Raw genomic sequence first — 24447 nt, 5'->3', positions numbered from 1 at the left:
TGATCTTCACGTTTATTTTTCCTTATGAAAATAGACCTTCCTTCTCATTCCTCTCTTTTCTGCTGCTCCTTTCCTTGCTGCTACACAAGGTCACTTCTAGAGTTGCACCGTCACCGCCCATGGTATATATTTCTCAAGGGGAAAAAAATGAATGGTTAAATGTAAAAATACATTGTCATGCTTGCATGCCACATCAGCAAGAAATGCCTACGCAGTTGACATGCACCACTTAACAAGTTTGAAGACTTAGACATGTATTTTCAAAGTCTTGGTAGATCTATATGACGCACCCTTACAAGTTTGAGGGCCGCTAGTGCATTTATGACTCTAAAGTTTTTTTTTAAATATAACTCTAAAGTAAAAGATTTTTTTTAAGGAAAACGCTTAAAGTAAAAGATAATCAGTCGATCCACTGTGGGCCTGTAATGCGGCTATTGGACCGTCTGGCTCTCCTGGGCCTGGGCGCGGACGATGCCTCAGCTTCTGACGCGCCATCATCCTTCGCAGCAGCAGACGAAGCAGGGGAGGCCTGGTCGCTGACGGAGCCCGCGCCCCCGAGCCCCGACGCCGCCACCTGCGCCCCGCTCACGAGCTCCAGCGCCCGCCCCCGAGCCCCGACGCCGCCATCCGCGCCCCTGCCTCCGACTCCGAGCTCCGGTGCCCGCCCTTCGACCGTCGTCCAACCTTGCACCCGCACGGAGCCGGGGCATTTTTGGGAGGCCCCACGCGCCTGGACGAAGGAGTTGGGGGAAGCCGGTTTTTTTAGCTCCCGGCGCGATTTCCGGGCGGAGCTGCGAGGAGCGGAGACCTCCGACCCCGTTTGGTAGGCGGAGACGCGAAGCTGCGCGTGAAGCGGTTCCAGAATCGCTACCAAACGGGGCCTAACCCGCCCCGGTTTGCCTAGGGTTTGTCCCGTCTCGGAACCGATCAGATCGGCAGGTCGCCGCCGCGATGCAGAGGTACGGACTGCAGATCCGCACGAAGCCGCCATCGTCCTCGTCGTCACGCGCGCCGCCGCCTCCGGCGCGGCCCCTGGCGGCCTTCGCCGACGATGACGACGACGACGTGGAGAAAGAAATCCTCCGCCAGGCGGCCAAGAAGCGCGCCCTCCAGAAGGTAACCTGCTCCACCCACCGGCTCGCGCGTACGCTTCTCCACCGATTTCATGCTAACACATTAGATAATTATTTTTTCTGTCCCCTTTGTCCGGATGGTGTTGTTGCGCGCTCACAGGTAGAGGAGCAGCAGAAGAAGGCCTTGGAGGAGGATCCCTCGGTGTACGCCTACGACGAGCTGTACGACGAAATGAAAGAGAAGGAAGCCCGTCCTAAGATGCAGGATAAGGTCGTCCGCGAGGTAATTCCTCCATCCTGCCTTTGAGAGTTGTTTTATTTGCTTCATTTATGCTCACCGCGATATGACTGAGTATAGTTACTAGTTAGTTACGAGTACTTTTTAATGAAGAAGACTAGTTGCTAGCTTAGTCTTGCATCCTGATTCTTAGTGTTTGAAGTGGAGCTTGTGGTGTTTTACTTGTTTGTTGGGAAGGAAAAGGAGCATAAGACGTTGCTGTTATGTGGAGGAGGTTTGCCTTGGTGCTTAGCTTGAGAGTTTCCTTGTTTGTGAGATGAATTTTTAATTGAGGGCTAAATAGGGATTGTAGAGCTAGCTGAAAATCTCCTATTTGTATTGATCTAATTCCATTTTTTTTGGCAAAAGGCTGTTTGCTTTTGTTGAATGTTTATTGATGCGGGTGTTCGAAAATTAGCATGTCCTATAGATACCTGATTTTTTAATTTTGCACAAGCTTTAACATTGATTAGGTTCATAAAATATACATGGCGATTGATAAACAGATAAGGTGAATAGCAATGGCAAGAACAATGGAGTAACAGTACAACACTACTATTTAGTTCATAAGAACATAACATTCCATATGAAGTTCATAAACCATAGTTTAAGGTCCTACTTACTTCCTAATTAAAAGATACATCATTACAGCCCATTCATGAGCTCATGACAGTACAACGCAAATGATAAATTGATAAAACATCAATGATGGCAATGCAAATTTCCCGTTGCATGGATAAACATAACAAAAGATGCCATCATTCCAGCTGATTCATTCATCTTCATCCATGTCATCCTCATTGTCAAATTCCTCTTCTTCAGAATCAAATTCCTCTTCTGCATAGAGCTCTCTTATTCTTGAACTGCAGCTCAAGTTCTTCACTTGCTCCCATTGCTTCTCCAATAACAGTCCAATGTATCCCTGTACCAGGCATTTCTTCTTCATCATCATCATCCTGATAGACAACTGTTGCAAACTCATCTCCACCATCAAACATGAAACCTTGAGCTTGCATGACATCATTGGATAAGAGACCATCACTAATCTTCTTTGACTATCTGTTGTCTCTTGCTCATGAGTTTGGAATTGAATTGTATGAAGACAAGAGCGTTTGGGTGGGCTGTAGTTAGCCTATTTCTTCTCTAAGATTGAGCTCACGAATAGCCTTTTCTTTCCTCTTATTTGATGCTGCATCTAATGCTTTCTTACACTTTGCTTTATCTTCTTCTGTGCTCTTGTCGCATTCAGCCACAGATTTCCCAACACCTGTTATATGTTGCTTGAGATGAAAAATCCCCCCGACACTCTCATGTTTACACAACTTGCACTTCACCTTGTTAAGATTGGTAGGATCGCATAGATACCCATATTCCCATCCTACGTCATCTGACTTCCTCTTAAGAGGTAAACTTTCCTCTGTTGCTGACTGGGGTTCTGCTTCTGCTTGTGTCCCAGCAACCTCATCCTATAATTACTTAATTAGTATTCTAGTAATCTCTACAAGGACGAGAAGCAAAGGAATTAGGCATAGACTAACTAATCACTAATCTGTAGTTCTGTACAACACAAGCAACCTAACAATCTGTACTTCTGTACAACACAAGCAGAATATAACATGCAGACATAGGGAGGGAATTAGGCATAAACTAATCTTGCAATCCAAGACTGCACATGCGCACACCTATATGGCACCTAGCATAGCAGTAGCAGTGTAGCACACATTAGGATTCAAAGGAGGGAGGAAGGAGAAGGAGAAGGAAAGGGAGAACCAGAGTGGAGAAGCAGAGGAGAGAGGAGCAGACAGTGAAGAAGTCAAGCAGAGGATCTCACCTTGCCGAACGTGGGGAAGAGAATCGAGAGGACAGGCATCGGAGATGGGGGCGGCCACCACGAGATGCAGGAGATGGGGTAGCTCAGGCCTCGGGGATGGATGCGGGTGTACAGCAAGAAGACGAGGACGCGGGTGCTGGACTTGGGGAAGGCCAACAAGCTCGACCTCCTCTGGCAGCGGCGTGGGTCTTCACCTCCGTCCTCCGCTTTCTTCTGCTTTTATCCCCTCCTCTCCTGTGCGTCCGAATCGAGCTCCTGCACGACCAAATCGAGCTCCCACGCGACCAAATCGAGCTTCTGCACGGTCTTTAACCGGGTCGTTTGCGCATGCAATCCATCTCCCGCGCTGCCTCCCGCGGTCCCGCCCGGTTGCTGGCTCGCTGAGCGGTGCTTCCCCGGCGCTTTTCTCCGCCTAAGCGGCTTCAGTGCGCACCCGTGCCGCTTAGGGAACGCTTATGGCCCAAAGCGATGCAGTGACCCCCCCCGCGTAGCGCTTCAGCGCGCTTTAGCGCACACTTAATAGTGCTTTTTGGAATCCTGCATGCTATATTGGATGCAACTGATTACTGACCTGTATTTGAGTGGAAGCTTTTCCAAAGTGGTTCTTGGTTCAACATTCCATATGCTAACATGATATTTTCCTTGTTCTTTCTGACTTGTGCCACTAGTTCTGAGTTTTATTCTTGTTTGATATTTCATTTTTTAATACAATGCATCTCCTTTGAACAGTCAAAGTATATTGCACAACTTAAGGAAAAAGCAGAGCTACGCAAACGAGAACAGGATATAATATACGAGAGGAAGCTTCAGAAAGAGAGAAGCAAGGAGGACCACCTCTTTGGGGACAAGGATAAATTTGTAACATCTGCCTACAGGAAGAAACTTGAGGAGCAACAAAAGTGGCTTGAAGAAGAGAGAATGAGGCAGCTTCGAGAAGAAAAGGAAGATGTAAGTTTTATTCATTTGTTTGCTGTTATCCTCTGTACCTGCATTTTGGTATTCATGAGTTCCTATTTGAATTACTTATTTATGTTTCTTTCAAGCTGCATTTTTACCTCTGTACTTTATTCAAAGCTATGGATATATTCTACTTATTTCCACGTCTAGTTCACCTTGCTGAATTACGTGTAAATTGGGTGGCTACTGCATCCTGTTGAGATTTGTGTTTTATGATATATCAAGTTTCTAGTTTGAATTAAGTTGTTTTTACATGTGGCTACGTGCCACCTTTGTGGCAACAGACTATGAATGAAGGGATTTTGGTTCCTATGAATTCTGATGCCTTACTGGCCTTTTAGCTTATCCCTTACTTCAGGACTATATTTATTTCTAGCAAATGATTTAATTTGTTTTTGCAATGGTGCAAGCGGTAGAGTCTTACCTCCTGTGACCGGAAGGTCCCGGGTTCGAGTCGCGGTCTCCTCGCATTGCACAAGCGAGGGTAAGGCTTGCCACTGACACCCTTCCCCTGACCCCGCACAGAGCGGGAGCTCTCTGCACTGGGTACGCCCTTTTGTTTCTGCAAAATATGATCTGCTAACTGTAAATGCCTCTTAGCAATTTGTCATTTGTCTGTCATGCCTTCCCTGTTCACAATATTATTGACAGAAATGCTGGTTTTCCTCATGTTCATCTGCAAATCAGATTGCCTACCAAAAGGAACTGCATAACCGTTTTGCAGCCATAGTCTGTTGGCTAATTTTTTTTTCCATCTGTCTTTTCTAGGTTACTAAAAAGAAAGACTTGAGTGATTTTTACTTTGGGCTTGAGAGGAATGTTGCTTTTGGTGCACGGACACATGGTAACACAAAATGTGCTGACCCTCAAAAGTCGGACAATAAACCGGATGACACAAATACTAGTAGTCTTGGTGCTGAAGCCTCTGAACCTTCTCCAAAGCGTAGAAGAGAAACCAGTGTAGGATCGGAGGGGACTAAGAGTATGGAAGAACCCTCGGCAAGTCGAACGAGGGATTCAACAGCTGCTGCATCTACTGAGAAAAATGCTGCTGATGTTCCATCAAGTGCTAAAGAGACCCCACAAAACACTCAGCCAGCAAAGGTTACTGATGATCACTACAAGAGAGGTGATGATGCACTTGCTGCTGCTAGAGCGCGAGCACTGGCCCGAAAGAAAGCAAAGGAGCAGCAATTGTGAAGTACAAGGCAGAAAAGTTTACCGATCCTTGAGGCATAATTTCATATTTTATTTAATAGGATTGTGTAAAGATGTTATCTGATAACTTCCTTGCACCTTGAAAAGCATTTTATTTGTAGATGATGCATATGAGGATATCTATGTTGTAAAATGACCCCTTCACGTGCCATTTTCTGCGAGTAAAATTGGTGTTTTGACACGTCAACTAGTTTGAAAAATCAGGACAGGCTGGTAGAGTTTATGGAAGTTACTGCATTTAATGAAGTGACCTCAAAAGGTTATTTGTAGATCTATTATTTCTTCAAGCCAATCTTAACGAAGTTCTTCCTCCATACTAAATAAATAAAAGTCATTTTGGACAGCGATACGGTCTTCAAAGCATAATTTTGACTACTTATTTTTATAAAGATATTTATCAAAAAGTGATATATGTAAATTTTTGTGAAAGTATATTTTTCAAGTTAAATATATACATATGGTTTTCACAATTTTCTAACTCAACGACTTAAAAGTTACTCATGATTTATATTCTTAATGACCCGAGCCTTGTCCAAAACGACTTTATTTTTGAGTACGGAGAGAGTATGTCATATCAATCTTAACGGAGTATGTCATATCAATAAATAGTATTTGATGGATAGGTGAAACAACCTTGTACAGTTAATAGTCTCGTTTTTGTGTTTCACGTGTACTTCCTCTATTCTTTTCATATACTCTGTTCTTTTTTAAATGTTATATTAGGTTTGTCCTAAGTCAAATGTTATTATTTTTCAACATCAATTTCAAAAAATCCATATATTTACGACATATAAAATATGTATTATGAAATTATTTTTCATATTGAATAAATCTTATTATGTCATGAAACTATTTTTTTTTTAAAAAAAAACTGATGGTCAAAGATACAAGTGTTTGACTTAGGAAAAATCTAATACAATATAGTGCAAATTAAAGCGAAGAGAATACTACTAATTGCATTTAATTCTGACGCATAAACTTGAAAATAGTACTCATTGCATTTAATTCTAACACAAAAAAACTTGAAAACAGTGTTTACAAGGTTCAATCTAGGAGAAACTCATTTCATCTTTCTTATCATCAGAATTGATAATTCTATGTGGCATAACAATGAGAGTGACCCTTATATAGTTATATCATCCCATGTTTAACAAATACTGTTCATAGAATGATTGCTAATTGTTATCCATTTAGGGTTTGTTTGGCTACACACGGTAGACCAATCGACATGGGTTGAGAGGTATTGGAGTGGATTGGTGGATAGCAAGCTGTAACACCCTCAGTGTTACACCGTAAATCATTTACTAAAACATATCATGAGCATCATATTTATGTTTTAATGTATGTGATAAAGTGTGTAGATCAATTTCTGTAACTCGAAACGATCAACTAAAATGCGAAACGAAAGTTGATTCAAGTCATGTTATATCGCTTAAGGTTGAAAACCAATTTTTATTAAGCAAAAATGCTATAGAACATATATGCGTCACCTTAATAAAGTTGGAAGTACAAACTTTGTAGATGACAATGAAATACTTACGGTCAAAAAATAATATTACTAGCTAATATTTCCACTAGCTTAGAAATCACAAATAGAAATCAAATTCAGCTCTAAAACTTGAAATTTTCAAGACTGTCGGCTGCTAGACATTGCTATGTTTAGCAATTTAATGTAAGAGATTGGGTTAAAGGGTGGTGTAGTGTTATAGCTCGATTTGATAGTCTCATGTGCCATCTTGAGCATGGTGAAGACGATTTAGGTTTAGTAGCAACCGTCTGGTCGCGTTGAAGACTTTAAAATTCGTGCGTGTCACGGTTTCGGGCTGGTTGGCCGCGATCACCGTGCTCGGGCACTCGGCGTCATCGCGTTGCTCGCACATGTGCGCGCGCGCTACCGCGCACGGCCGACTGTGGCCGCCTCTAGCCTGGCCAGGTCTCGGCTGCCGCTGGCCCCACCGCGCGGAGCCGCCGCTGCTGCTGCCGACTGTCCCACACGCGCCGCTGCCGGCGCCATCAACTCGCCATCGCGTCCGTATTGCCGACGCTTCTCGCGTCGTGACACTGCCGCTACCAACGCCACTGAAACGCTGTGCTACTGCCGCTTGCCTTGTCCTAGTTTGCACGTGGGCTACCCCGCGCCGTCGTCTCGCCACGCCCCCATCTGCCCCCGCGCACGCACGTGGTTTGGGCGCAGTGTGGAGGTCTAAGCACCACACTGAGTCCGGGACTCAGGTGTGGGGGGCTTGGAGTCCAAGTTTAGACGGAGACCTGGACCACTTGACAGGAAAGTGGTGGGTTGGTCCTGCTTGTGCCTGGGGTACAAGTGGGGCGTGTATTTCGGGATACCCAGCTAGGCTACATTGGTTCGTGAATCGTCGTGTAATACGGTACGACTTGTCTACGATCTAGCACCGTAGTAAGAACTGAAAGATGAAAGATGGTAAAATGAATCTGATTGCTCAACTCTTGCTTGAAAGTAGAACATGTGCTTACATTAGCTAATAAACTAATCATGACTGCTAATAAAACATTCATAAGGATTCACTACTAATAATGCTTTTTACAAAAAGAAAACTCAGCAAACCATAAAGCCTATCATATCCTTTGGAGTCGAGAAATTATTCCCACTAGTCGGGTAAGTCTTGCGAGTACATTGTGTACTCAGGGTTTATTTACCCCTGTTGTAGGTGCAGCTTGAGAAATGGCTGTTGTGTGGAGGATTCTTCTGGTGGGCACAGACGGATCATTTTATCTTATCGTTAGATGTTTAATTTAATTCCGCTGTTAAATTCCGCACTCTGAACTTGGTATTGTAATAATGTATTTCTGAGAACTCTTGTTGTATGAAATGGACTAAGTATTGTAAACTCGTTCTCATTATTGGATCCTGGAGAAAAAACGTGGATGGTTCGAGTTCTCCCTTGAGGTGTGCTCGACGGAACCGTCTGATGTAGCCAGCTTTCGGGATGCTTAGTGTATGGTGGAAGACGAGCGCCTCCGAAAGGTGTGTTATTTCGGACGATTCTACCACACAAGCAAGCCTTTTATGGATTTCGAAGTTGTCAAGCTAAATCTCATCCTATCTTCGACTCATCAACTGATTAAGACTATGATGCATCTATGTGTGCCTCGGCGATGCGTCTTGTTGCTCATAAAACATGCTCTTGTTTTTGTAGTTCAATTTCTCTCTTGGAGCTACTAATACAACAAAGCCTTTATGAGACCGGCAACTTTATGAAATTTCCTTAGAAACAACTTTTAAAATTAAACCGAAACACCATGATTAAGAGAAGCAGAGCAGTTCTTGTTCTTGATTAAGATAAATTGTTATAGAAAGAACATGGATTTCTTTTTTTTTTCCTTTCCTTCAGGTTAAGTGCCGTAAGGATGGCAACCTGACTAGGAATAGGATTCAAAATGAGGATCCTATGTTAAAAGCCATTTGGTAACTAATCCTTGTGGTCACGAGGAGTCTTGTTCAAGAGGTGACATGTTTTGACTTTTATCAACTACTTCTTTTACATTACGATTTAATATTGCGACTATGTTAAGGTAAAAATTGATAGTATTCTTTTCGTCCCATAGATAGTTCTTTTAGATACATAATTTCTACTGTAACACTTAAATATAACCTATATCTAGATATAATGACATATAGTAAAACCAAAACCAACTAAGAGCGAACGGAGTACTACTCATTTGCCACGGCCACAAAAAGGGTAGTACTTTCTCTACCCAAAAATAAATAAATTCCTACTTCCAAAGAATCATTGAATTATTTTAATTTTAACCGATTTTATAGAAAATCAGTAACATCTATGACACCACATGAGCATGTACATTATAAATATGTCTCATGATGTACGTATGTGATAATATTAAGTTGGTGTCATAAATAAAACTTAAAACAATTTGTAATTTGGGATGAAGGGAGCAGTGATTAGCCTAGTGCTCTGGTTGTCCCTAAACGTGGGACAGATGAATTTGCTTGTCTACCGTAACTTGAGTCTTTCGGCAGCATAGCGATATATAGTTGTCAGCGTTATCCTAAACGCTAAACGCTAAACAGTCGTTAACTTGTCGTTTAGACATTATTTGGACAAATGGCTGTTTCAACGGCAAAATGACCGTTTAAGTCCTTGTTTGGATGTCCACGTATTCACGTCATTCCACGTGTGTTGAGGTGGATTGGAGTATAAATTAGTTTAGTTTCCACTCTAATCTGTCTCAACAAATGTGGATTGAGATAAATACATGAGCATCCAAACAAAGTCCTAAACGGGATAAAATGACAATTAAATGAAAACAATGTCCCACTATGTAGCGTTTAAACAGGATAATAAACAGCCAATTAGATGGAAACAGAGTGATAGTTGCTACTGTTTCAGCACCACACTAAAAAAACAGCGGGTGGGCCCCACCTCCACAGTCCACAGCGAGAGCCGAGAGGGGGCTTTGGTTTCGTCGTCAATCGTCATCCCATCCCAAAACACACTCCGTCCCTCCTTCCCTCCCCGAGTCGATATCTCACCGCGCGAGTAAAACGAAGCCTCGCCGCCACGGCGCCACGCGAGCAAAAACCCTAGCGCGAGCAAGCAAGCGATAGGGAGACAGAGACCTCAGTGCCTCCGCGCAGCGCGGCCCGGCCCGACGGCATGGAGAGCCTCGTCGTCGCCTCCTTCTGCTCCGTGTCCCCACGGCTCCCGCTACTCTCCTCCGCCGCCCGCTTCCGGAGGCTGCCCGGCTCCGTGTCGCCGCCGGCGGCGGCGGCGGCGTCCACCAGCGGTGCCGCGCGGAAAGGGCCGAGGAGGCCCAGGCTCTTCGTCGCCGCCGCGGCGGCTCCTCGCGGATCCGAGCACGGTGAGGGGACCTGCCTCCCTCTTCTGATGCTTTTTCCCCTTCCTGATTGCGCGCTGCTCAGTTTCCTGCGAGCGAGGGCGCACTGTTGACTAGGCGTTAAGCGGGCCCAGGCTTGCCTCTGAATTGCTATGACTGTTACGTTTTGTTCATTTATCTATCTCGACCCAATCCTTGACGCCTCTGTCTGTGGAACTGAGTGTGTAGCTCGAGGTTGCTCTCTGCATCCCCGGTCTGATGTTTCCATAATTCATCTGAATTTGTAGCTGACAAAATTACAAGTTGTAGTTGAGAACCGAGCAGGGAATGGTCAGCTTATCCATTCGCTTTTTAGTACTATAATAAAGCAGCTGATGAGTAGAGTTGAGAATGTTTTGTCACTTGTCAGCGTGGGTTGTTCCCATTTCTATTCGTGTAGTAGTACCAATTTTATTCTGATATAATTAAATAAAAACGTTCATTACATCAGTTTTTGATGGATCGAGAGCAAAAGGCTTTGCAAGCATGTCATCTTCGACTGGCAATGAGAATATGTCTACTGGAACCAGTACCCTGCCTCCCATGCCTCCACCATCATCATACTTGTGAGTTTCCCCCCTCGTTTTTCTGTGTATGCTGTTATCAACTTTACCTTTGCATGATAACTTAGTTACTTAGCATATAATCTCTGCAGTGGTTCACCTGTTTTCTGGATTGGAGTTGGTGTAGCATTGTCTGTGGCGTTTACCACGGTGCGAATCCCATTGTCTTTAATGCTATACCATGCTTTTATGTATATGTTCACTTGTAACTTAAATACTTGGTGGTTTGATGTATCAGGTCTCTTCCATGGTAAAGGTGAGCTCACAGCTATTCTCTGCTTTTTATGTTGCCAAACGGTATGTATCCCCATCAAGCGCATGGTTACTCCTAATAGTTACCCTACGGCTGTCTGTTGATGGTTGGACATGAATCAGCAGGAGTTCTTTGTGTTAGCCTTTCTGTGCTATGCTTGCTTACTCTTCCATTATCTCTGTACTTTATCAGTCCATTTCTGAGGTTTTTGCCTCTGATCTATTTGAATTTTGACCAGCGTATTTTTTAATAGACTACAGTTACGATATCTAATAAGTATGATACTATGAAAGTATGTTTCAAGATAAATTTACACATACATGACTTTTATGTTTCTCAATTAAACATTTTGAAAGAAGGGCAGGCCTGGTGTAGTGGTGAGAGCTGTCTCACTGAGTCACCAGGTCGTGGGTTCGAAGCAGCCTCTCCGCAGATTTTGCGGGGGGAAGGCTTGCCTCGGTTTTTCCCTTCCCCAGACCCCACTCATGTGGGAGCCTCCAGCACTAGGTCTACCCTTTTTTTTAATTAAACATTTTGAAAACTATTGACGGTCATTAGAATATAGTTATAATATCTGTTAAGTATGAGATTATGAAAGTACATTTCAAGACATTTACACATGATTTTATGTTTCTTAACTAAATATTTTGAAAACTATTGAACATCAAAATTTGACTGGATTTTGGGCTGATAACACTTTTGCCCTGCTTTATTGAAAGCAACAGAATTGTGCTGGGTTACCACCTTACAGACAGGTTCAGAGAGGGAAAAGGCATTTGTCTACACTCTCGAAAGAGCTATAGGACAGTCACATTTTCATGCAGCTCTACCATTAGACTCTACCTTAGTTTGACCCGATTTTGCTCAAAGTGTTACTTATGACCAGAGGGACTATTGTTTTATTAGTTTCAAACATAGCATATGAAGGTGGTGTGTGTGGGTGGGTGGGGGGGGGGGGGGGGGGGGGGGGGGGCGGGTTGTAGTTTGATCAGAAACTTAGTTTCTGCATCCTGTATTATATCTTTAACTTCCATACTATCACTATTGCTGCAATTCCTATCAAAATTGTACGCTGTACGCCCCACTTCATATCTCACTAGGTTTGGCCCTCGTACCCATTTGTTGTTGCCTTTTCAGTTTGTGTTGCATCTTTGAATTTGGTTGTGCGTGATCTATTTGCTTACCCCTTTTTTTCACTTGTTGCTAAATCTGTTGCAGAGATATGCCATGGAACAAGCATTTAAGTCAATGATGACCCAGGCACCACCAAACTCATTTGGCTCCAACTCGCCTTTCCCATTTAGCATGCCACCACAGGCATCTCCTACTGCACCAAGCAGTTTTCCGTACTTGGAACCAAAGAAAGATACCTCCCCACAGGTGTTAACTGTTGATGTCTCAGCTACCGAAGTGGAAGCCGCTGGAACATCGAAAGAGGTGGATGTGACTGAAACTCCGGAACCTTCAAAGAAATTTGGTATGGCATTTAGGCTTGTATATTTTCTTTCTTTAACTATCCTTGAATGGAAGGTTGGGACTTTCAGTGTGCAGTGGCATGCTCAATTTGTAAGTTACCATTGTTGTGCATTTATACTAATAAATGAAAATGCGCTACTCATTGGTGATGCGGCTTTTCTTAATGTTGATCTTCATTTGCTTCATATATCTGCTGCTCATTCTGACGACCATAATTAAATGTATGCAGCATTTGTTGATGTTTGTCCCGAAGAGTTGCAGCAAAAGAACCTCCAATCTTCATTGGAGACGGTAGATGTAAAACATGATAGTACAGACAGTGAAAGTAAGGAGGATACTGAGGAAAAAGTAAGTTATGTTACAAAGCTGGGTAATACTAATAAGCTTCCTGCAAAATCCACCGTATTTATTTAATACTTTAATTTCTGTAATTCTCGAAGGTTCCCACAAATGGAGCGACTTTTAAGCCGAATGAAGATGCTGCTCGTGGGCCAACTGAATCTAGTAAGTGATTGTACCTACATATTGCGGATCTCTATTTGTATCTCAGCATCTTTCTTATAAAATGATTTGGTAGTGTACCTTTTATCTAGTTTTCCTGGTTGACCAGAATAGATTCCTCAACTGATTCTGTTATAGGTAACTCGGGACCTATGCTATCCATTGAGACAATTGAAAAAATGATGGAAGATCCAGCTGTGCAGAAGATGGTGTATCCGTAAGTGCCACCTAACTTCGCTGTCTTTGCAGTTATTCTATTGAAAACAGAAGCGCTTCTGCTTCCCAAGAATTAGGTTTATTTTATTGTTAATTGTAATAGCTTGGTGAATATTGTTGATTGTCATTTAATTGCTCTGAATGCCAAATATCCATGCCATGCCACTTTGATATATGCACAAAATGTTTTTTTACAGTATGCTTGATCGCTTGTGCAATAAGAGAAATGCTCTGTATTAGAAAGCACCTAAGACGCCAGCTTGGCTTAACCATACTCCCTCCGCCCCTTTTTAATTGTCGTTCTCACTTCACGAGAAGTCAAACATACTCAACTTTGATGAAATATATATACAAGAAAATATTAATTTTTATGGTACATAATTAGTATCATTAGATAGATCGTTGAATCTATTTTCATAATAAGTTGCTAATGTTTTCTACAAAGCTAGTCAAACTTAAGAAAGCTTAACCAACACGGATACCATAGTGACACATAAAAAGGGACAGAGGGAGTATTCCTATTCCTGTGTTTGTTAGTGTCAGGATGTCAGCACTTTTGCACGTTGGTGATACTCATCTGTGCTGTGTGTAGGTTATGTTCCTGTGTTCTTTTGCTGAATGATGAGGATAATTAAGTGATCAATATTAGAAAAAAATACCTTTGATTTACTAGACCAATAGCTCAATCCTGAATTTTGCTAGTTTGAGAAACATGATGTCTGCAGACTAACAGCCAGTTTCTTGCTATATTTCGTGTGAAGTTAGTCCTGCTTTGGAGGAACTCCATGGTTTAACATAAAGATGGAATGGCCTAGAAATTTTTCAGTGTACCTATTCTTTGCCTGTCAGGTGTTAGGGATGGAAGAACCATAGAGCAAGGTCTCCCAAGTAATGAATAGTAAAATGGATTACGTAATATTCCCTCAAATCACAAATAAATAGTGGGACTGTTGAAGTCAACTATTTTTACTGTTTGCCTAAACGGACGTTTAGTCCATTTACGCACTGTTTAAACACTAAACGGTGGTACGCCATTTCCATTTAATCGGTTGTTTAGCCCGTTGAAACAGCCATTTTGCCTGTTTAAGTGGCAGTTTAGCCTGACTGTTTACCGTTTACCATTTAGGATAACACTAACTATTTTAAACTTCGGTTAAAAATTCTTTTTTATGTGTTGAATTAGTATTTGAAAGTGATATAGTAGATTTGTCTAAAAATCTAGTTTCAATACATTACAAATATCCTGTAATAAAAAAGTACTAGTTAAAGTTGTGTTTGGAGACCATCTCGATTTCCAAAACGTCACTTTTAATCGAGGGATTTGTATCTTTTAAGTGCTCCAATTTTTGCCTGTTATGTGTTTGGAATGTGGTGGTAATGTCTCTTGTGCTAAGGCCTCCCATGTAATGGACAGCCTGCAAAGTCAATTTTAGTAGTTCTGAAGTTACTAATTCTTGTGAAGGAATATTAAGAAACAGGAAATCTCCTTTTGTTCCAAGTAAACTGAAAAAGTGTTGCTGATTTCTTCACGTGTTGCAGCTACTTGCCTGAAGAGATGAGGAACCCAGATTCGTTCAAGTGTATGCCCGTGAATCCTGATCACTTATTTAGATAATCAATACCACATATCCAGAGTTTATTTTCCATTTTAAATACTGATTTGTGTTAATATTATTTTCCAGGGATGCTGCAGAATCCAATGTACCGGCAACAACTACAGGATATGCTGTAAGTATTAAATCTATTTGCACCCTGCTTTCGTATAGGCATCGGCTTTCTGTTTTGATTTCTCACCTTTTATATTTTAACTTTACGTTTTAACTTGGATATTTCAATGTTTTATTTAACTTATTGTTTTAGAATTAAGATGAACCATGGCATTAGTAGTTTGATTATTGACCAAGCCTATCATTAGTACATGCCATATAAATCTTGAATAATGATGCCATGGGACGGTAGAAGCATTTGGGATGATGCCTGGTATCGGTATCCTCTGGGCAATGCCAACTGATGTGGTCTTAGCAAAGAACTTACACCCAGACTCATGGTCTCATGGACCAATTGATTATCAACTTATCATGGCAACTGGACACTGTATGCAGTTGAGCTAACAAGTATCGATACCTGAATGTTTAACACTAACTTTTTAGCAGAAATCCTTGTCTTTATTGTAGCGCAAAAATCTTCCCTGATTTTTTTACTGATGCTGCTACCTATTGACAGAAATAACATGGGTGCCTCTCCTGATCAATGGGATAACCGCATGGTTGATCACCTAAAGAACTTTGACCTTAGCAGTCCAGAAGTGCGGCAGCAGTTTGGTGAGTGAATTGAATGCTTTCTACATAACTTGGGTTTTGTTTGGAACACATGAATTCCGCAAAATTCCCCGTGCTATGTAATACATTTGTTCCTGCCTGCGATTCATTATGGTTGTTGTCATTCTTTGCTTCAAATATGTTCCTCTGATGTGAGGCTGCTACAAGCTAGCATATTGAGATTTGAGAATCTGGTGTTCTTAGAATACCCATGTTACTTTCTTATGCTCAAACCTAGCATAGTCAGCACATGCTTCTAGTGTTTGCAAGGCAAGGGTAACAGTTAAGTTATTTAAGTTAAGAATCTGTGCTTCTGTGGTATCATTTTTTTATTGTTTATCAAAGAACTGTTTAGTGCAAATTTGTTCCATTGGTTATCCATCAAAGCAGTTTTGCTTAGATGAGATATGAACTCCTAAATCATTTGATTGCTTGTACAGCGCAAGTTGGCATGACTCCTGAGGAAGTGGTATCAAAAATAATGGCAAACCCAGATGTAGCTGTTGCATTCCAGAATCCAAAAATACAGACAGCCATCATGGACGTAAGACCCTGCAGAAACTCATCTATTATACTGCTTTGTCCTTTGAGTCTTCTGACATGGTGCCATCTTGATGCAGTGCTCGCAGAACCCTCTTAACATTGTAAAATACCAAAACGACAAGGAGGTATTTCTATTTGTAGACCCCTCTTGCTGTCAGTCAGTATATGAACATAGACGGGACTGGGAGTGCCACCCTGTTTAGCTTTCTAACACGATTGTCTCTGCTTTTAGGTCATGGACGTTTTCATGAAGATATCACAAATCTTCCCCCAAATTAACGGCTAGCTGATTGCAGTTCTGATTTTTGTGGCCCATCCATCTCCTGTCTGGAGGACTGCTGCGGTTTCCATGTGTCAAGAAAGGGAACACCTGCTGTGGGTCATGACGCTCCAGATATATCCTCACTGTGTCAAGGTCCTTTGAGTTGCCTATGTACATCGTGTGATGTAGCGGCCTTTGGTTTAGCCATGAGTATAACCCCCCCCCCCCCCCCCCCCCCCCCCCCCCCCCCCCCCCCCCCCCCTCCCCTACTTCATAAAGTCAGGCTAGTGAGCGTAGCAGGGTCAAAGGTTTCTATTTACATTGCATCGGCAGCCAGTCTGACTGTCTGCGCTTTGACGTTGCATGGTTTATCGCGTAGGATGTGTAAGGTGCAGCAGAGGTGATTCGAATGAGATCAATTTTGATATATAATTGCTATAAAAGGGTAGACCCAGTGATGGAGGCTCCCACATGAGTGGGGTCTGGGGAAGGAAAAACCCACGATCTAGGGACTCAGTGAGATAGCTTTCACCATTGCACCAGGTCTGCCCTTCTTGATATATAATTGCTATCAATGTGTAAAATATCAGAGACATAATGGCAATGGCAATGCAAGTAATCTGTTTCGGCATTTCCTGACCAGTTGGTTAGTTTCTGGGCTGGTTTGAGCTGGCTGGTGCTGGTTTATTATGAGAGAAAAACACTGTTGGCTGGCCATAACGCTGCGCTGGGGAGCAACATTTTTCAGACCCCCGCCCCCCGGACAGGCGACCGGTATGATATGCTGACCGACCAGGGCCTCGCCCACCACCAAGTCCAGTATTCCGCGGTTGCGGTTACCACCTCGCCCAGACGCTGCCAAGGAGCTCGCTACCACCACACGGCCCCACGACCCCACCCCACCCGTGCGTACGTGCAAAGAGAGCACGCGCCGGGGTCGCCAACCTGTTCGCCGGCGCGGATGCGTCAGCGAGGTGCACATCCACGACCGGCGTCAGACAGAGAGAAGCCGCGTGCGCTGCTGATCGTGTCCAGATTCCAGAGTCAGGAATCCAACGCAGCCAGCGGTTGAGGAGGATTCCGATCGACGTTTTTGACCCGGCCTAGCCCCAGGCGCACACGACGCCGTCGAGGCAGCACCGCATCACGTCAGCGCGCCTCGCTTCTCGGAGGAAAACGAAAGTCCAGTCAATGAACAATATTTTTTTCTCACAACAAATCAGTTTTATCCATAGTTCCGCGTCGCCGAGTAGCATGACTGCGTGAGGAGGTGAAGGATGGATCCCGCGGCGGCCTGTTCCATGGGATCGGAGGTCCAAGTGGACCATGTCTAACACGAACACCACCTGTCGGAGCCCGCGCAGGGCGACGGTCGCGCTAGTTGCGGGGTTAACCTTCAAGCCAGGCTATCGAGCTAGGCAGGCCTGCCAGATTTCTGGCTTTGTCCGGTGTGGTGTCACGGTGCCAGTGCTCGGGCTCCTGCCCTCCAAGTCAGCAGGCGTCAACGTTCAACGATACGACAGGCATTGCTGATCGGCCCGTTCTGCTGCCACTCATGACTCATCCGTCCAGTCTTGCAGTAGTAGCAGTAATTATTTTTGCTCTCAGGAAAAACAGATGCGGTTACGCTGTGGATGAAATCTACCGCAAGAACGTCATCGACCCATCTGGAAAAACTGCAAATACAGCTGTAATACAGCTCTGACGACAGTGGTCAAAGGTAGAATCGTCGACAACGCTGCTGTCTTCTTGCAACTATTACTCCGTAGTCCGTACATCCTGTTCAACAGTGCGGCCGGTGACGGAAGACTTGTTGTTAGTTCGGCCATTCAAGGTTTTACAAGCTAGGAGGAACTACGGAGACGAACGGTAGTGGTAATATAACCTTAAAAGGTCATCCATTTTAACGAGCAAACAGTTATTCTTTTTTTTTCTTTTTTTTGAAAGACAAAATTAACCATGCTATGAAATAACAGTGTCAAATTTTGCTGCTTGCGTGGAAAACAATAGTGTACTCCCTTCGTCCATAAAAGAATGTAATTCTTATTTTTTGAGAAGTCAAATAGCTTGAACTTGGACTAAATTTATATAAAAAGTACTGACATTAATGATACACGTTAAATTAGTTATCAAATATATTTTCGTAATAAATTTGTTTGGAGACATAAATCTTATTACGATTTAATATAAACTTGCTCAAGTTTGAGTTAGTTTGACTATCACGGATCCTACCATTGCAAGATGTATAAAAATAAAAACAAGGGTTCTCTACCCAACAACAAAGTATTCTTTTGGCCTCCTAGCGCCCAAAATTATGAGCATGCATGCTACTCCATTCTGGGAAGACTTCGAGAATCCTTCTAGTTGCTTGATACTTGAATCAAAGTGTTGAAAAAATTCGGGCATTTCAAGAAAAAACAAAGGAAGTAAGTAGTAAGGATGAAGATGAAAACAAAGTTGACTTTTGTTTTTATTTCTAGTTACAATCATTTATAACAGGTCTATAGTTAAGTTATTTTAGAAGTACAATGATTTTGTGGTATATTTTCTAACTAGATATGATATAACTTTAAAAGAAATCTACTGCAGAACCATCAGATTTTAAATTATAAGAAGTTTTGTCTTTTTGTAGATACATTATTGCTCTTACTACGTATTTAAACATAGTATATATCTAATTACATAGCAAAAGCTACGTATCTAGAAAAATTAAAACGTCTCATAATTCGGAACGGAGGGAGTATATTACTTAATATGGAGACAGGAGAACCCAAAAAAAGATGTAGTATTAGAAGCCAATACAACACCCAAGGTGTCGTATAGGAAACCTTAAAATAACAGTACCTTACTTGTTTTGAGAATGCATTTAAGTCCTTACCTGAGTTATTAAATTGCAATCCATCCTCCTATCTCTCTTCCTCACTCTCCACTAGCTGACCAAATCATTCCCCTTCTCTCTTAGTGCTTACAGCTAGCGCCATTCACCGTCTCATCCACGAGTATGGAGGTTGGATCCACTGCATCGGCTTCAAATCCGCTGACATCAGATGGTATACCACTGATTATTTGCACCGATTGCAATCGGAGGTGAGTGGTACGCCGGGTTTCAACGAAACCATGGAGCCAAGGAGAGGTGTTCTTGTGTTGTCCAACCCACAAGGTCAGTGTAGATTGTGTTCCTTGTGACTTCCTTCATTTTTGCTGTTTTGGCTCACTGATTTTGGATTACCACTTTTCATTGGTGATGGATCTGGTTTCCTGCAGCCCAATGGAATCGGGTGCCCTTTTTTCTACTGGAAGGATGAGTACGTTGCATATCTGGAGCAACTGAGAAGAGAAGGTAAGTTGGTTGATGATTCAGTCAATGTTAGGCTTGGCAATGGTGCAGATTCCAACATAAATAAAGCAGCAATGCTTGACACTGGTCGTGACTCAAATATTAAGGACTCAATAGCTGGTGCTTTGACTGAGATAAAGAAGTTGGTTGGCTTGTGCAAAGTTGCTTGTCTTCTCCTATTATGTATCTTGTTTGTGCTTTTGTTGCTGTTGTGTGCCATTCTGTTGACACCAATTTCGGCATACCCAAAAATGTGTGAAAACATTTATACCATATTAAATAAAATGGTATAGATGATCAAGTTTTATATGAATATGATATAGGCAAATAAGAAATAATATAACATCGCTAAAGAGGAAAAGGAGATGGAGCAAAAAGAAAAAGGGTACACACATGTACATATATGCATGAGCGTGTTTACGCCTGGAAAGAAAATAAAACTAATGTGTGTGTGTCTATATATATATATATGATGTTGGCAAATCATCCGAAGAGCACATATGGAAATAAAATACTTTGTTGAATGACTAGAATAATCAATCATTTTCAATGTCAAAAGATGATGGGGTGATTAGTGGAAAATTAAGAAGAAGAAAAGAAAGCTAGAATAAAGAAAGGAGGACATATACGCATATATGCATGAGCATGACTATACCTTGGCAAAGTATAGCGACAAAAGCACGGCTATTACATGTCATATTAAAAACGCTCGGCCGTAAATACATACACGCTTCCATACGCATGGATTAAAAAAAAGAGACCATGCAAGTACGTACGTGTGTGTACATACACAGCAAACGTATAGCACGTATGTGCATGCCGTTACCAGGCAAGGAGGGAGCTCCTGAATGCGCTCTACACATTCAAAATGAGTCAAGCGCCGGTCAGGTCTCCTATTCGCTTCCGCAAGACAAGTCATACACAACTCCTGAAAGCATCTAAGCCCCTAGTTGGGTTTCGGTGATTAATGACAATACGTGATTACTATGACTAACGTGTGTTTTGCAGAGGCAATTAAGTTAGGTTATGGTAATGGAGATCGATTGGGCTATCATGGTGGTCATGCCCTACGATGGAAATTGTTTCAGTTTTCAAAGGATGGACGACAAGGTTAAGGATGCACAAGTTCTAAGTGTCGATTGGAGTTGAAGAGACACTTAGAGTAGTTTAAGACTTTGTTTTTCCTTTGGCCATACTATTAAGGGGGTATGGATGAGTAGCTTGACCTAGATGAGTCTAGTGAGTTAGGTGTGGTGCACACTTGTTAAATCTAGCACTAGGTAGCTCCTAAGAAGCCCTTAGATCTATTGGATCAAACTTCATTCATATATGATCGAGAGTTGGAAGTGAATGGAGGGTCAAATACTAACCGAACGCTGGCTCCGGGTGATCGGACGCTGGCGTAGAGTTCGGTCAGTTCATTTGATCAAGGTGAAATTATCTAGTGCGATCGGACGCTGAGTCCCAGCGTCCGGTCGACTCCAGTAAGGTTCCAGAGAGGGAAAATCACGACCGGACACGTCCGGTCACAACTTTAACACTGGAGTTCGGGGAGAACTGACTGGAGCGTCTGGTCAACATGACCGGAGCTTCCGGTCACCCCGCAGAGGCACATAACAGTTTGTTTTTCAGCCGAGTGAAAGGTCCTAATGGCTAGAGGGGGGGGGGGGGTGAATAGCCTAATAAAATTCTACAACAACACTTAACAAAAGATTAGACAATTATGAGTTGAAGCAAGTGTTGCGCTAGCCTACTTAAAAAGCAAGCCACCTACCACAATTCTAGTTTAAGTAGTGTCGATTCACACAAGAGCTATGACACTACCCTATGTTAGTGTGCTCTCAAAAGCTAACTAAAGAGCCACACCAACCAAGCAATCAAGCTCTCACAACTAGCTACACTAAAGAGCTTGTCAACTAGTTTGCAGTAAAGTAAAGAGAATGATCAAGATAGTTATACCACCGTGTAGATGAAGAACCAATCAATCACAAAGATGAATAACAATGAAGACCAATCACCTCGGAATCAAAGATGAACACAATGATTTTTTACCGAGGTTCACTTGCTTGCCGGCAAGCTAGTCCTCGTTGTGGCGATTCACTCACTTGGAGGTTCATGCGCTAATTGGCTTCACACGCCAAACCCTCAATAGAGTGCCGCACAACCAACACAAGATGAGGATCACACAAGCCACGAGCAATCCACTAGAGTACCTTTTGGCGCTCCACCGGGGAAAGGTCAAGAACCCCTCACAATCACCACGATCGGAGCCAGAGACAATCACCACCTCCGCTCGACGATCCTTGCTGCTCTAAGCCGTCTAGGTGGTGGCAACCACCAAGAGTAACAAGCGAAATCCGCAGCGAAACACGAACACCAAGTGCCTCTAGATGCAATCACTCAAGCAATGCACTTGGATTCACTCCCAATCTCACTATGATGATGAATCAATGATGGAGATGAGTGGGAGGACTTTGGCTTAGCTCACAAGGTTGCTATGTCAATGAAAATGGCCAAAGATATGAGCCACAGCCGGCCATGGGGCTTAAATAGAAGCCCCCACGAAATAGAGCCGTTGTACCCCTTCATTGGGTACACTACGCTCTGACCGGATGCTCTGGTCTTACTGACCGGACCCTGGACTCAGCATCCGGTCCACAGATGGACGCCACGCGTCACTAGCTTCAAACGTTGTTCGTCAGATGTCAACGACTACGAAGCTGACTGGATGCACCAGCAAAACTGACCGGATACTGGAGCCTCAGCATCCGGTCGAGTACAGTAAGGGTCAAAAACCGGTTTTCCTTGATCGGACGCGTCCGGTCCACCTCGACCGGACACAGCCCAGCGTCTGATGGTAAACCATAGCCACTGCACCGCCAGTCAGCGCGACCGGACGTAGGCAGTCAGCGTCCGGTGCTTTTGGATCCAGCGCCCGGTCACTTGACCGATACTGGCATCTCCTCTATTTTCACTTCTAACTTCTTCACCCTTGCTCCAATGTGCCAACCACCAAGTGTATCACCTTGTGCACATGTGTTAGCATATTTTCACAAATATTATCAAGGGTGTTAGCACTCCACTAGATCCTAAATGCATATGCAATGAATTAGAGCATCTAGTGGCACTTTGATAACCGCATTCCGATATAAGTTTCACTCCTCTTAATAGTACGGCTATCAAACCTAAATGTGATCACACTCTCTAAGTGTCTTGATCACCAAAACAAAATAGCTCCTACAAGTTATACCTTTGCCTTGAGCTTTTTGTTTTTCTCTTTCTTCTTTTCAAGTTTAAGCCCTTAATCATCGCCATGCCATCACTATTGTCATGCTATGATCTTCATTAGCTTCTCTACTTGAAGTGTGCTACCTATCTCATGATCACTTGATAAACTAGGTTAGCACTTAGGGTTTCATCAATTCACCAAAACCAAACTAGAGCTTTCAATCTCCCCCTTTTTGGTAATTGATGACAACCCTTATACAAAGATATGAATTAAAATTCAATTGAATCCATGTTGCTTGCCCAAGCATATTTACCATGTGTAAAAGGATATGGACAAGTTTCATGAACCCTAAATGGTAGCAATTGCTCCCCCTACATATGTGCTAAGAGATTGGATTGAAGCTTGCACATATGCTTAGATAGGAAATATAGGAGTCAATGTCTACCAAATGATGCTAAGGTATAAAAGATGGATCTTTGAAGCGTGATACCAATCGGAGTGCACCAATATACCATCCTTAGCACCATGGTTGGTTCTATATCACTTGGAAACATATTTTTGAAAGATACCACTTGTAAAGACTTATTTGGAAATGAAAGTTACCTAGTGATTTCATTTCATCATTCAATCTTGCAACTAACATTCATCACACAAGCATGGATGTTTAACTTTAATACTTATGCCATGCAAGCAAACATATAAAATGCACATTCAAATGCACCATACAAGTTCATGAGCTTGCTCCCCCTACTTGTGTGCTCAAAATTTTAGTTGATGATCCCTTTCCTTTTTCATATCTCTCCCTTATCTTCCCTTTTTTTATCTTCCTTTTTTATATCTCTCCCTTATCTTTGTTTCTCTCTCCATTCAATCTTTGTTTTGTTTCTCTCTCCATTCAATCTTTGTTTTGTTTCTCTCTCCATTCAATCTTTGTTTCTCTCCCCCTTTGTCATCAATGACCACAAAGGTTCTAAATGTAGATAGAGATACTTGTAGGATCGAGATTATCAATGTCAATCAATGGGGTGAGGATCATTTTCCCAAATTTGGTTCAATTCTAGATTATTTCCCAAAGATATTTAACTCGGTTTGATCCAAGGACAAGCTTCTTCACACCTCCAAATAAGGGTTATCTTGTACCATATTGAGCTAAACACTTATAGTTCATTTTCTAGATTAAACACTAGGTTTACAAGCTCACAAACATGTCATATGCTATCACTAGATCAAGTCAAGCATAGAAGCAATAGTGATATCATATAGACATTAAAATCATTTGATTTTCATGAATGAGCCTAATAAGATAGAACCACTTGAGAGGTCCTAATAAGATTGAAAATATGACTAGATGCACTAAACATGTCCTTAGCAAGGATGTATGTCATGCCAATCAACTTTTACCTTGGATTGCTCGAAGGAGAGGCATGTCATATGAGTGGGGGTGCATCAACACATATTTGAGAAATCTAATATGTTCAACTCATTCCTTAGCTTGCAAAACCTTTTCTCATCCAATGG

General features: G+C 42.5%; 2 protein-coding genes across 2 annotated transcripts; both read left to right on the top strand.

Annotated features, from left to right (window-relative positions):
* Positions 1-474: 474 nt before the first annotated feature.
* LOC136493052 (uncharacterized) lies at positions 475-5543 on the top strand. The gene is made up of 4 exons (XM_066489082.1): positions 475-1116; positions 1234-1356; positions 3911-4129; positions 4907-5543. The coding sequence occupies exons 1-4, from the start codon at positions 952-954 to the stop codon at positions 5336-5338; spliced, it is 939 nt and encodes a 312-aa protein (XP_066345179.1). The 5' UTR covers positions 475-951; the 3' UTR covers positions 5339-5543.
* Positions 5544-9847: 4304 nt separating this feature from the next.
* Positions 9848-16557, top strand: LOC136493051 (protein TIC 40, chloroplastic-like). The gene is made up of 14 exons (XM_066489081.1): positions 9848-10216; positions 10683-10797; positions 10887-10944; positions 11033-11050; positions 12266-12524; positions 12753-12871; positions 12964-13027; positions 13163-13241; positions 14780-14820; positions 14923-14968; positions 15464-15561; positions 15999-16102; positions 16179-16226; positions 16334-16557. The coding sequence occupies exons 1-14, from the start codon at positions 10012-10014 to the stop codon at positions 16385-16387; spliced, it is 1308 nt and encodes a 435-aa protein (XP_066345178.1). The 5' UTR covers positions 9848-10011; the 3' UTR covers positions 16388-16557.
* Positions 16558-24447: the final 7890 nt, after the last annotated feature.

This window comes from Miscanthus floridulus, chromosome 11 (assembly GCF_019320115.1).
Source record: "Miscanthus floridulus cultivar M001 chromosome 11, ASM1932011v1, whole genome shotgun sequence".
Classification (NCBI taxonomy): domain Eukaryota; kingdom Viridiplantae; phylum Streptophyta; class Magnoliopsida; order Poales; family Poaceae; genus Miscanthus; species Miscanthus floridulus.
The sequence above is the reverse complement of the archived record's forward strand: the minus strand, read 5'-3'. Positions and strand labels throughout refer to the sequence as shown.

Bases quoted from the DNA above. Each gene is read 5' to 3' on its own strand.
- LOC136493051 (XM_066489081.1), top strand. From the start codon at position 10,012: ATGGAGAGCCTCGTCGTCGCCTCCTTCTGCTCCGTGTCCCCACGGCTC. The intron at 15,562-15,998 runs GTGAGTGAATTG...TTGCTTGTACAG, and splicing joins AGAAGTGCGGCAGCAGTTTG to CGCAAGTTGGCATGACTCCT. The intron at 16,103-16,178 runs GTAAGACCCTGC...ATCTTGATGCAG, and splicing joins TACAGACAGCCATCATGGAC to TGCTCGCAGAACCCTCTTAA.
- LOC136493052 (XM_066489082.1), top strand. From the start codon at position 952: ATGCAGAGGTACGGACTGCAGATCCGCACGAAGCCGCCATCGTCCTCG. The intron at 1,117-1,233 runs GTAACCTGCTCC...GCGCGCTCACAG, and splicing joins AGAAGCGCGCCCTCCAGAAG to GTAGAGGAGCAGCAGAAGAA. The intron at 1,357-3,910 runs GTAATTCCTCCA...TCCTTTGAACAG, and splicing joins AGGATAAGGTCGTCCGCGAG to TCAAAGTATATTGCACAACT.